The sequence below is a fragment of the Pelmatolapia mariae genome, linkage group LG6 (assembly GCF_036321145.2).
Source record: "Pelmatolapia mariae isolate MD_Pm_ZW linkage group LG6, Pm_UMD_F_2, whole genome shotgun sequence".
NCBI lineage: Eukaryota > Metazoa > Chordata > Actinopteri > Cichliformes > Cichlidae > Pelmatolapia > Pelmatolapia mariae.
This window is the reverse complement of record NC_086232.1, coordinates 17,371,938-17,383,803: the sequence shown is the minus strand read 5'-3', so window position 1 is coordinate 17,383,803 and position 11,866 is coordinate 17,371,938. Positions and strand designations below refer to the sequence as shown.

The 11,866-nt window shown below is 41.7% G+C and overlaps 2 protein-coding genes across 2 annotated transcripts; both read left to right on the top strand.

Moving 5' to 3' along the window:
* Nucleotides 1-772: 772 nt before the first annotated feature.
* Nucleotides 773-7,437, top strand: lap3 (leucine aminopeptidase 3). The gene is made up of 13 exons (XM_063475202.1): nt 773-946; nt 1,113-1,234; nt 1,316-1,370; nt 1,457-1,562; nt 2,538-2,697; nt 2,791-2,955; nt 3,930-4,088; nt 4,190-4,314; nt 4,413-4,501; nt 6,330-6,432; nt 6,541-6,620; nt 6,697-6,809; nt 6,930-7,437. The coding sequence occupies exons 1-13, from the start codon at nt 848-850 to the stop codon at nt 7,114-7,116; spliced, it is 1,563 nt and encodes a 520-aa protein (XP_063331272.1). The 5' UTR covers nt 773-847; the 3' UTR covers nt 7,117-7,437.
* Nucleotides 7,438-8,077: 640 nt separating this feature from the next.
* On the top strand, nt 8,078-11,210 carry med28 (mediator complex subunit 28). Its single transcript, XM_063475200.1, has 4 exons — nt 8,078-8,273; nt 10,204-10,270; nt 10,349-10,461; nt 10,589-11,210. Exons 1-4 carry the CDS (start codon nt 8,115-8,117, stop codon nt 10,790-10,792), a joined length of 543 nt encoding a protein of 180 aa, XP_063331270.1. The 5' UTR covers nt 8,078-8,114; the 3' UTR covers nt 10,793-11,210.
* Nucleotides 11,211-11,866: the final 656 nt, after the last annotated feature.

Below are 11,866 nucleotides of genomic sequence, written 5' to 3'. Positions count from 1 at the left end.
TCCCTTGACACCAAAGCTTTGTTTTTCTTCTTAAGAGACTGTCTACAGCAGGGGTGGACAATCTTCCCAAAGAAGGCCACATGAGAAACTGAGACTGTTTCTTATGCGGCCTGACATTAATTTGAACTTTTTATAATTTATTGGACTGTCCCTCAAGAATAGTTTCTAATGTGACCCCATTGGGAAGATTAACTACCCACCCCTGGTCCACAACATATAATGTCCCATATCCCTTGATTCACACACATATACACATGGTTTAATGATGTTAGAGAATCCCCTAAAAATCATTCCATGTATACAGTTAACTTTTATAATGGAGACTTGCTGTACCTACTACTAATATTGATCAGAAGAAGACTGATGATGCTTTTTAATGTCAAACTTGAAAGAATATTTATTAATAGATTCATGTTATAGTCAAAAATAAAAATACTGAAGATAAATACTGTGTGTGATTTTATCTTTTTGCAGTTTATGTCAAGATTGTTTTACTTAGTGAAGTCAAACAAAGGCGATTGTATCAGTTTATTTTACAGCCATTTTAACATACAAATAAGGAACCCGTGAAAAAAAATATAAAGTGTTCATTAAAAGTATGAAGTTGCTACATATTTTTTCAGCTTTAGGTCTTCTTAAACTGCTTTGATCGCCAAATAATATCACCAGTATCCGTAATACTGGCTCTTAATCAATTATCCATCTGCCGCTAGGTGGCGACAAAGGCCCCTCTCCGTCGTCTCACTGTGACGTACAAATAAACGCGACCGTTCGGCTTCCTCTCGCACATGCTCAGTGTACGACCTTTAAAAGTGATTTATTTGGGCTCTCGGTGTGTGTGCAGCAGATGACAATGTTTCTGGTGAGGACAGCTGCGCGGACGGCGGTGCGGACAAACTCCTGCAGGTCGTTTTGTGTCTCACACACTCACCTGAGCGACAGAAAGGTGAGTTTAGCATCTGGTGACAGTTACATCATCATCATCATCACACGAGACTCATTCAGTTTCAGATCAGTTCGGCTCCGTGTGTTGGTTCAGATGCTCTGCAGGTTCATGCGTGAGAATGTGGCCGTCTGCATCTTTTATCATATTAAACTGTGTGTGTGTGTAGGGTCTGGTGCTGGGAGTGTTTGAGAAGAAGGAGGAGGAGGATGAGGGCACTCTTCATCTGACAGAGGCGGCTGCAGGGTTTGACAAGTCTCTCTCCGGAAAGCTCTCTGAGCTGCTCAAACTGTGAGTCTCTGTGACCTGCAGACTGAGAGTGAACAGCATCCTTTGTATGCGATTAGCCTCATAAACTTTTGTATTTCCCAGCTCTGGGCCTGCAATCAAGAACGGCAAAAGCAGAGTATTTTATGGACTTCACAAGGTAATAAGGTGTGACTTTATGTTTATAAACCCCCGTCTCCTCAGTCTAAGATCTCCTGATGAATGTTGTTTGTGTGTCTCCTGCAGGACTTCCCATGTGTAGCAGTAGTCGGTTTGGGTAAGAACAACGCAGGTGTTTGTGGCACAGAAAACTGGGACACCAGCAAGGAGAACGTCAGGCAGGCTGTGTCAGGTATGCCGTTGGTGTGTATAACAGAAGGAGTAAAGTGTTGTGCAATATCGCTTAAATGTGTAATGGACTGGTTCTTATATAACGCTTTTCTACTCTATTTGAGCACTCAAAGCTTTATACAACATTCCCCATTAATACAAGCATTTTTTTTTAAACTTCAGCGAACACTTCATCAGCCAGGGATCAAACCACCAATCTTCTGATTAGTAGATTATCTCACCCATCTATCCATCCATCCTCTTCCACTTATCCAATACATGGTTCTGGTGGCATTCCTACATATTTCCAGTTCCTTATGATGGATCTCAAGGTGTGAGATATGTAATCTCTCCAGCGGGTTCTGTGTCCACCACGGGATCTCCTTGCAGTTGGGTGTGACTAGAAAAGCTCCATTTGGAGGCATCCCAACCAGATGCATGAACCACCTCAGCTGGCTCTTTTTTTTTTTTTTTTTTTTTTTCTTTTTTCATCTATGACCTATCCCAAAGTCATTGACCTTTAATTGTATCAGCCACAAAGTTAACTCTGCCTTTTCTTATTCCTTCTGTCTGTTAATCAAACAGTCATGCTATAATAATCTGTCAGTGTGGAAACTGCTGTTATGCTTTGACACCCTTAGAAATGTACAACTCTAAGGTGTGTTTGCGAATGGGTGCTTGCGTAATCCGTGTACTCTGGGTACTGGAGCATAGGACAGCACCTCTGAAATGCTTTGGATCTCAAAGTGAAAGTAAAGAAAAAAAGTGCATCCTCTGATTCGGACACAAATGTTACCTATCTTTAATGCCTCTGGGATGTTTAAAAGGTAAAAATAAATGCATCATATTTGACTTTTAGCTCAGAGGTAATGCAGATTGTCACATTACGTTCTATTGCACAACATTGCTTCTGTTGCATGTTACATCTTCATCTGCACTCATTCGGGTTTATGCTGAATTCGTACCTGGTTTGTTTCTGTCATTCATGCACGTTCAGCTGGCTGCCGGTTGCTTCAGGACCTGGAGGTGAGCCACGTGGAGGTGGACAGCTGTGGTGATGCCCAGTCAGCAGCAGAAGGCGCCGTTCTGGGATTGTTTCATTATGACCAGCTCAAATCCAAGAAGAAGACCAAAGTAACAACGCAGCTTCACGGCAGGTAGATCCGAGAAACTGAAGCTCGCTGACTGTCAGAGGTTTTTAACACTTTAAATACAGCGACATGCTACTTCCTGTGTCTGACTCTTCCTAGCGCTGACGTGGTCGGCTGGGAGAAAGGCATCATGTATGCAGAGGGCCAAAACCTGGCACGGCTTCTCATGGAAGCGCCCGCCAATCACATCACGCCTACTGCTTTTGCCAAAACCATTGAAGAGAAACTGGCTCCACATGCTGATCGAGTCACCATACACAAGAGGTCAGTGTTTCGTTAATCATCATCATCCCCGGCACCGCTTTCAAAATCAGGAAGAAAAAAACATTGACTTTAAACTGTTGCATGTTTCAGGGGAAACTTTTCCATATATTGTCATAAATAATCATAAAACATTTTTTTTAATCTACTTCTGCTCTTTTATTTATTTATTTAGCTCTGAGCACTGCTTTGGTTGTTGCAGTCAGTTACTTTATTTGTTTATTTTCATAATTAATTGACTGGGTGAATTAGCATTATTATTATTATTTAATGAATGAATGTATTTATTTAAAAAAAACAAATTAAAAAATGTAAAGTCATGGGCTGATCTGTTTTCTGTCATAGGGGAACTGATTTTCTTTGGGCTTGTTCAATTGGTTGAACAAAATGTTACCATGTTTATATTGTGTAATAGACACACAGTGGTTAATTGATATAAAGCAAAAGCTGTGTGTGGCCTTTAGGCATGGCACATACTCTTATAAACAGATAAACAACAGAGCATCTTCAAAATAACTGCGCTTTGGCATCTAAGAATTTCCCCTCCAGGTTTCAGGACCCTTTCAATTTCAGTTTCCAATTTCGTTGTACTATTGTACTAGGTATGACTGTGCAATGACAATAAAGATTTATCTCTTATCTCTCAAATTACTTTGCCTCCTCTCATCAGTTTCTAATCAAATACTGTACAAAATGGTGTCCCATTCCCCCGACTGAATGCATATAAAAATATTTTTTTTATGCATCCATTCTTCTCCACTTAACTAATTTAGGATTGGAGGGGGGCTGCCTATCCCAGCTGCTACAGGGCGAGAGGCAGGGTACACCCTGCACAGACTGCCAGACTGTTGCAGGGTGTCCCGTACTTGAATAGCTTCAATAAAGTGAATTACTGTTGTATATTTACCGATCCTGTTTTTGTTCTGAAGAGTAGATGAAGTAGAAGAGTTTTTGTCTAATAAACTGTGCCGTTGTAGACCGCAGGCTTGGATAGAGGAACAACAGATGGGAGCCTTCCTTAGTGTGTCTAAAGGTTCAGAGGAGCCCCCTGTCTTCCTGGAGCTACATTACAACGGTTCTCCTGACAGTAAGCAGCCTCCGCTGCTCCTAGTGGGAAAAGGCATCACATTTGACAGGTAACACACAGCAACACGGGCTGGGATCAGATACTGTAAATGTCTCACTGAACTTTTTCATTACACCATACAGTGCTGTCTTTATGATTCTCTGTCTGTAGTGGGGGCATTTCTCTGAAGCCCTCTGCCTCTATGGATGCGATGAGGGCCGACATGGGCGGAGCTGCCACGGTGTGCGCCTCCATCGTCACAGCAGCATCTCTAAAACTCCCTGTCAACATTATCGGTGAGCATCTTGATATTAAATACCCTGTTTTGTTTTGTTTTTTGTGGTCATACATAATATGTGTAAGTCTGAGCACTTCACTGCCCTGATTCATTCAGGTCTGGCCCCCTTATGTGAGAACATGCCCAGTGGGAAGGCTACTAAACCAGGTGATGTTGTCAGAGCCAAGAATGGAAAAACAATCCAGGTTAGTGGACTCCTGAAATGGGCATTTAACTGCTACCTGAATGTGCTTGTGCTTCGATATGTGGGCAGCTGTGGCTCAAGTGTTGGAGCATGCCATCTACCAGTCAGAAAGCTGATGGATCAATTTGCAAGATAATGAACTTGGAGTTGCTTCTGAATGTTAGAAGGTGTTTGGACATGGATTAAAGTGCTGTATGAATGTGCTTGTGGCTGGTGTTTATTATTAAGGGGGGAAAAAAATCCAAACCTACATGGCCCTGTGTGGGGAAAAAAGTGATTGCCAACTAAACCTAATAACTGGTTGACGACCCTTGGCAGCGACAACTGCAATCAAGTGTTTGCGATAACTGGCAGTGAGTCTTTTCCAGCACTGTGGGGGAATTTTGGCCCAATCATCATTGCATTTCCCAAAGGGTTGATTCTGTTCATCTGGACGTAGCGTTTTCAGTGGGAGAAACGTTTCGTCACTCATCCAAATGACTTCTTCAGTCTCAGCTGACTGCAGGTTTCCCCAACCTTATAAACAGTATATTTGTACAATGACTGAAACTAGCCCACTGAATGAACAATCGGCTGTGAGGTCAGTTCCTTGATCATTAATATGCAAATTGGAATAACCATTGATCAACAACCAATTAAGCCCAATTATTTGCAAAATTGTTGTAATTCAGACCCACTGGAGGGTTTTCAAGCATGAACTGCCTTTTTAAGGTCATGTCACAGCATCTCAATTGGATTCAGGTCAGGACTTTTGACTAGGCCACTCCAGCGTCTTCATTTTGTTGTTTTTAAGCCATTCTAAGGTGGACTTGCTGGTGTGTTTTAGATCCTTGTCCTACTGCAGAACCCAAGTGCGTTTCAGCTTGAGGTCACGAACAGATGGCTGGACAGCCTCCTTCAGGATGTTTTGGTAGACGGCAGAATTCATGGTTCTATTTACCACAGCAATCCTCTAGGTCCTGAGGCAGCACAACAGCCCCAGACCATAATATTACCACCACCATATTTTACTGATGGAATGACGTTCCCTTTCTGAAATCCTGTGTCGGCTTTATGCAGATGTAATGGAACACATACCTTCCAAAAAGTTCAACTTATGTCTCATCAGTCCACAGAATGTTTTCCCATAAGTCTTGGGGATCGTCAAGATTTTTTGGTAAATGTGAGATGAGCCTTTATGTTCTTTTTGGTCAGCAGTGGGTTTTTTTCTTGGATATGCCATGGATGTCATTTTTACCCACTCTCTCTCTCTTATTGTTGAATCCCGAACTCTGACCTTAACTGAGGCAAGTGAGGCTTGCAGTTCTTTAGTTGTTGTTCAGGATCTTCTGTGACCTCCTGGATGATTTGTCGATGTACTCTTGGAGTAATGTTTTGAGGCCGGCCATTCCTGGGAAAGTTCACCACTGTTCCATGTTTTCTCCATGTCTGTATAATGGTTCTCAACATGGTTCATTGGGGTGCTTAGAAATGGTTTTGTAACCCTTTCCAGACTGACAGATCCCAATTACTTTGTTTCTAAGGTGTTTCTTTAGATCATGGTATGATGTGTTGCTTTTTGAGATCTTTTAACCTGTCAGACAGGTTTTATTTAAGTGACCTCTTGATTCAACAGGTCTGCCAGTAATCAGGCCTGAGTGTATTTAGTGAAACTGAACTCAGCTTTCCAAAAAATGTGGTTAATCACAGTTAATTCATGATTTAACAAGAAGCGCAACTACTTTTTCACACAGGATCGGGTAGGTTTGGATAACTTTTTCTCTTTCACACCACTGTAAGTACCAGGCCATTTACTGTATGTGTACAGTGTTTTTGTTTCTGTGTTCCAGGTTGATAATACAGATGCAGAGGGCAGGCTGATCCTCGCTGATGCTCTCTGTTATGGACATGTCTTCAACCCCAGAGCCATTGTCAATGTTGCTACGCTAACAGGTATGATTTCTCCAGCAGTTTGTTTACACAGTGACATCAAATTTTCTTTATGCTGCAAGACATTAATCATAGACAAATGTCAAAATCGTGGCGTATTTTGTCTTCAAGGTGCGATGGATGTAGCGCTCGGCTCAGCGGCAGCAGGAGTCTTTACAAATTCTGACTGGCTCTGGGAGCAGCTGCACAGGGTACTGCAGATACACATTAAAACACGGTGCCTCAGTTCATCAGCTCTTCTGTTAACGTGTGTGTCTGTGTTTGTAGGCTAGTGTTGTGACAGGTGACAGGGTGTGGCGGATGCCTCTGTTCCAGCACTACACCAAACAGGTGACTGACAGCCAGCTGGCTGACCTCAACAACATTGGCAAGTACAGCCGGTACGTATCTGTGTCTCATCTCCTGTTAGACACATCGCTGCAGCAGAGAGACGTCCAGTCAATGTTTCAGTGTTCAATGAATTGGAATTCTTTTTCTTCTCATGAGTGATTTCTTTTTAGTTCTGGTGGTGCGTGCACTGCAGCTGCATTCCTGAGGGAGTTCGTCAAAGCTCCTCACTGGGCTCATCTGGACATCGCCGGTGTGATGAGTAACAAAGACGAAGTCCCCTACCTGAGGAAAGGCATGTCTGGAAGACCAACACGTACACTGGTGGAGTTTGCTGCTGGTCTAGCCCACAATGGCTAAAAGGAGATGGACAACAAAAATTGATTAGACTCTTTCCCAATCTTCTAGCAAGACTCAACAGTGTAGGAACAGACCGAGGGCCAAACACAATGGTCAAATGCCACACAGTGTGAAACAGGCCACTGGATAAACTGATATAATTATATGAAATGGAGATATTTTTGTAAAACATCTGAGCTTCACTGTTTCCATAAACCACATGCATCAGTCTCAGACCAGTCCCTGGTCCTGTTGTCATCCTGAAGCTGTGTAGCATCAACAGTATTTTTTGTAGTATGAATAAATAAATTCTTACTGGTAAATAAAAAGTGTTTGTATGACTGTCACTGTTCAGACATGCTCTATTGAGAATGGATGTACACTGTGTACCTCATTATAGTCATGTGATAATTTAATTAATTAATTTTTTTTAAGAAAAGAAATGCGGACAGTACCTTGCTAGTTTAGAGGCAAGGCACTGCCCCCAGTCTTTTATTTAATTATTATTTATTTTCTTTTATTTGAAGGATTCTGGAAACCTGGCTGCAGATTTGCTTCCACTCAGAGATGGCACAATGAGTGAGCTGGCCACTCCTCCTGGATGATACCTGACTCACTCGTCCCACAGGTGTTCGATGAGTTGGAGGTCAGGACTCTGTGCATCATTTGAGTGCACCCACACTAAAGCGGGAAAACCGTTCCTTTGAGGACAATGACTTGTACATAGGGGTGTTTAAACTACAGTGCTGCAGCTGCTGCCAATTTCTGGTACATAACTGTACAAAATATAATGAGACATTACTCAGAAGCTTGAATGTATATAAAGATATAGATTCTTATCATCTCTCAGGAGAACGCTTTGACTAAATTATGTCGCCCGCAAAAAAGCAACAGACCAGAAAGATATTGCCATTGTGTCCCAAAAGATGTAAGGTTGTCCACGTAAGTTTGGCTAGAAAGCGCTGTAGACTATATACGCATGCGCGGACTGTAGAGGGGGAAAAAACAATCGGATCAAGATGGCTTCGTCCATGAGTGGGATGTTTACCGGCCAGCAGCCTCCTAGTGCACATCCTGTCGGGGGTCCCGGCGGACCGGGCCAGCCGAGTTTTGCTAGTGCCGCTCCCAGGACCCAAGGAAGCAACACGCTGGTGGATGAACTGGAGGCTTCTTTTGAGGTAGGAGTCTTCAGTGCTGGCTTCCTTTAGCTGTGCATGCTAACTGTCGCTAGCAGCTTTAGCCGGTTAGAGTTAGTGTTTGTTTGCTGGTGCTGGTGTACCGCAGGGTGTACCCATTTTACATTCAAGTCCTGTTCTTAAAATTATTAAAAATAATAATAATTATTATTATGAGCAAGTATTGTGGCGTGTAACAAAGTCCCAGCCTCGCCCCCTGTCGGTGCCCTGCTTATTAGCAGACATTTGGTAACAAACACACGGGCTGCTGTCTTTTTTCCAATACCTAAAGCACCGTAATCCTCCCTCTTTGTCACTTAACTAAATTTAAAAAGAAAAAAACACAATAGACACACACTTCACACATCATGCACACCCGACTCCTTTGTTGGTTTAATACGCTATGCTTCTAGCATTAAGCTGGGCATACACTGTGCGATTTTTTTTTCTTCAGTCGCGTTATTCAGCTCCTGCTCAAACTGTACGATTGAATCGCAAGTATTAGAAGTTCGTAGGTCACGATGCAGGGTCTCACACTATACAGCCCGATACTCTGATGCGACCTAAGTGCTCACAATGTGTCTCTCGCGCTCCCTCTCTGTCTTTCACTCCCACAGACACACACACACACACACACCCTCACCTTTGCTAAATTGCTAATGGAAAACATTGACCAGGCAGCTGCAATTGAGCAGCAATGTCCATCCAAGTCTTTTCACGGTTGTTGCGGTCGTTTTAATTTCGTGACGCCACGTCGAAATGTCTCGGCTGAGCTTGCCAAAGTTCTACAAGTTGGGCCTCCATCGCTTGTGTCCAGATCACACGCTGCACTGCCATGCTGAGTTTTCTTTGCACAATATAAATTAAACGAAGGATCTTCTCACATGCGTCTAACTGTTTTTGGTTGGGGACCTTAGTTCTTCAAAATAGCTGTGGTTTTATATTGTGAAACCAGTTTCAGCATGCCTTTGGAAAAATTTACTAGATGACAAAGCTTGGAGACAGACCCGTACAAACACTTTCACACAAATGTAATCTCCAAAGAAAAAGGGTACAGCCACAGATGTCCCAGTGGATATCCACAGATAAAGAGCTACTATCAGACCTCACTGCCCAAATGAATGCCATTTATGTGCCAGGTGTTTATCACCTGACATTAGAGACCACTGTGAATAATGCTGCTGTCAGAGTAAATCTCTGCATCCAGTGACAAACACAAGAATGGAGCTTTTTAATGCAGACTGTATTTAATTTTCACTAAGGCATAAACATAGAAGTAGTTCTAGTTACAGTTTTTACTAGCATTGGTGTCTTTAACATATTTATCCTCAGTTGCAAATCAACAGCATTGCTAATTTCTTTATGTAGGTTGGAAGGCAGGTATTATTCACATATTTTAAAGTTTAATTAATCTATTTGGGGACATGCAGTCTAGAAAACTGCCTGGACTCAAAGCTGGAACATCAATCATTCCACATCAAATCATCACTTTTTTTTTTAAAGAACATTTTCTGCTTAAGTACCTTTGATTTGCTTGAAAGTTTCAGGGTTTGAAATTTAGACATTTATAATGATTGCTGTGAAATTTTAACTTCATTTGTTAAATACTATTTTAGATATCTAGGCAGTCTGAGGCAGTGTGTGATCACAAATATCTCAAAAACTTAAAAAAATAAAAGCATGACAACGTAAGTTGCTGCAAGAACTGTGAACTTGTTTGACTCCCCAAGGCAGATTTCAGGGTGAGAAAAAACATGCTGGAAGTGGGTCAACGGATCACTTTTCTAAAAAGTATCTGATATAGAAAGGTAACATTTCACAGAAATCATCATATATGTCTAGACTTTGGACCTTAAAAGTTTTAGGCAAATTTGAGATGGTTGAGCAGAATGTCTGTTATGATTTAAGAATGTTGTCTCTTTTTATTCTTTAGGCATGCTTTGCATCCCTGGTGAGTCAAGATTACGTTAATGGAACAGACCAGGAGGAGATTCGAACAGGTCAGTGAAGCACAACACTTTTATTTTCCACGTTTCACATTTTAGTCTGTATGCTGACATGTGTTGTGCTTATTGTAGGCGTGGACCAGTGCATACAAAAGTTTCTGGATGTGGCTCGGCAGACTGAGTGCTTCTTCTTACAGAAAAGGCTTCAGCTGTCTGTGCAGAAACCAGAGCAAGTGGTGAAAGAGGTGAATTGGGTCCACTTATGTTTCCAATAAATTTCCTTGTTATTTGTGCAAAATAAAATAAACAACTAGTCATGAATGTATGTATTATTCATTTTTCTCAATTCGTCAACTTGTCCTCTCACTTCAGGATGTGTCAGAGTTGCGTAATGAACTACAGAGAAAAGAAATGCTGGTTCAGAAGCACTTGACGAAGCTACACCACTGGCAACAAGTGCTTGAGGATGTGAGCGGGCAGCATCGTAAACCCTCAGACCTTCCCCCTCCTGGACCGCTGGCCTTTCTGGAGCAGGCCTCTGCAAATCTGCCCCCTGCCCCTTTAAAGCCAAACTAACACACCACATGAACAGTCACATCATTTGAAACTGCCCCGCTCTCAAAATGTGCTGTTGTGCATCCAGTGTGTGTAATAAACCGCCTGGAAACAGCAAAACAGTCGCTTGCCAAAATAAAGACTTTTGCTCTGCAAGGTTGGGATTGACCTGAGTCTGCCAAGGCTGGCTGGAGATGACACAGAAACAAGATATGTGAGCTTGCATTCATCAGTTGTGCATGCTTCATTTGAAGTAATGGGCAAATAAAGTCTGTATTTGAAGGATGGCAGTGTAATGTGACTGTATCTAAAACGAAGAGCACTTTCCTGCAGAAATGTGGGGAGGTTATTACAATATTTCTACAGTTTTTTTCCTCTGTTTTCATTTATGTAAATATTTTCATTGTTGATTTTTTTTTAATTGTAAAAATAAAATATGAGAATTTTTGAAACTATACTGAAGTCTTAGTTATTTTTTAGCAGAGTGCATTTTGTGATATAGTGATTGAAACAGGTTTGACCTCGCCCTGTAAAATTTCCAAGGTGCACTCCTCTGGTTTATTGGTGGGTCACAAATGAGTAGTACTCAACCTCTAAAACTAGCTTTGCGTCATCTTTTGATAAAACACTGAACCGAGCCTTTGGTGCAAACCATCGGGTCAGTGTTTAAATGACATGAAAGGATAAAAACATTGGGCTGTGGCATTTTGGTTCAGTATTGGTACTCCTTTAGAAATCCTTCAGTTTTGTGGAAATTAAGTATTACATCAATAGACCCCACATGAGACTGTAGCTCAAAAAACATAATTTACAAATAAATTATTTGGAATGTCCTCTGTGTTTACATAAAAACAAAATAACATTGTTATCTTGGCATTTTGGTTTAAACAAATCTACCTGCCAACAGCTTTTATTCCAGGTCACCACTACACTGAGTCAGTAGTGAGTACAGAGCATTATGAAAGCATGTTGTCTGTGATGTAATTGGTGTCTTCACACCACAGCAGATTTGTTCTGCTCATTCTCACAGCTCTTGCATGTTCACAAACAGTACAGCCAGGCAAAATATCCTCACAGATGGTGCTCCAAGGACAA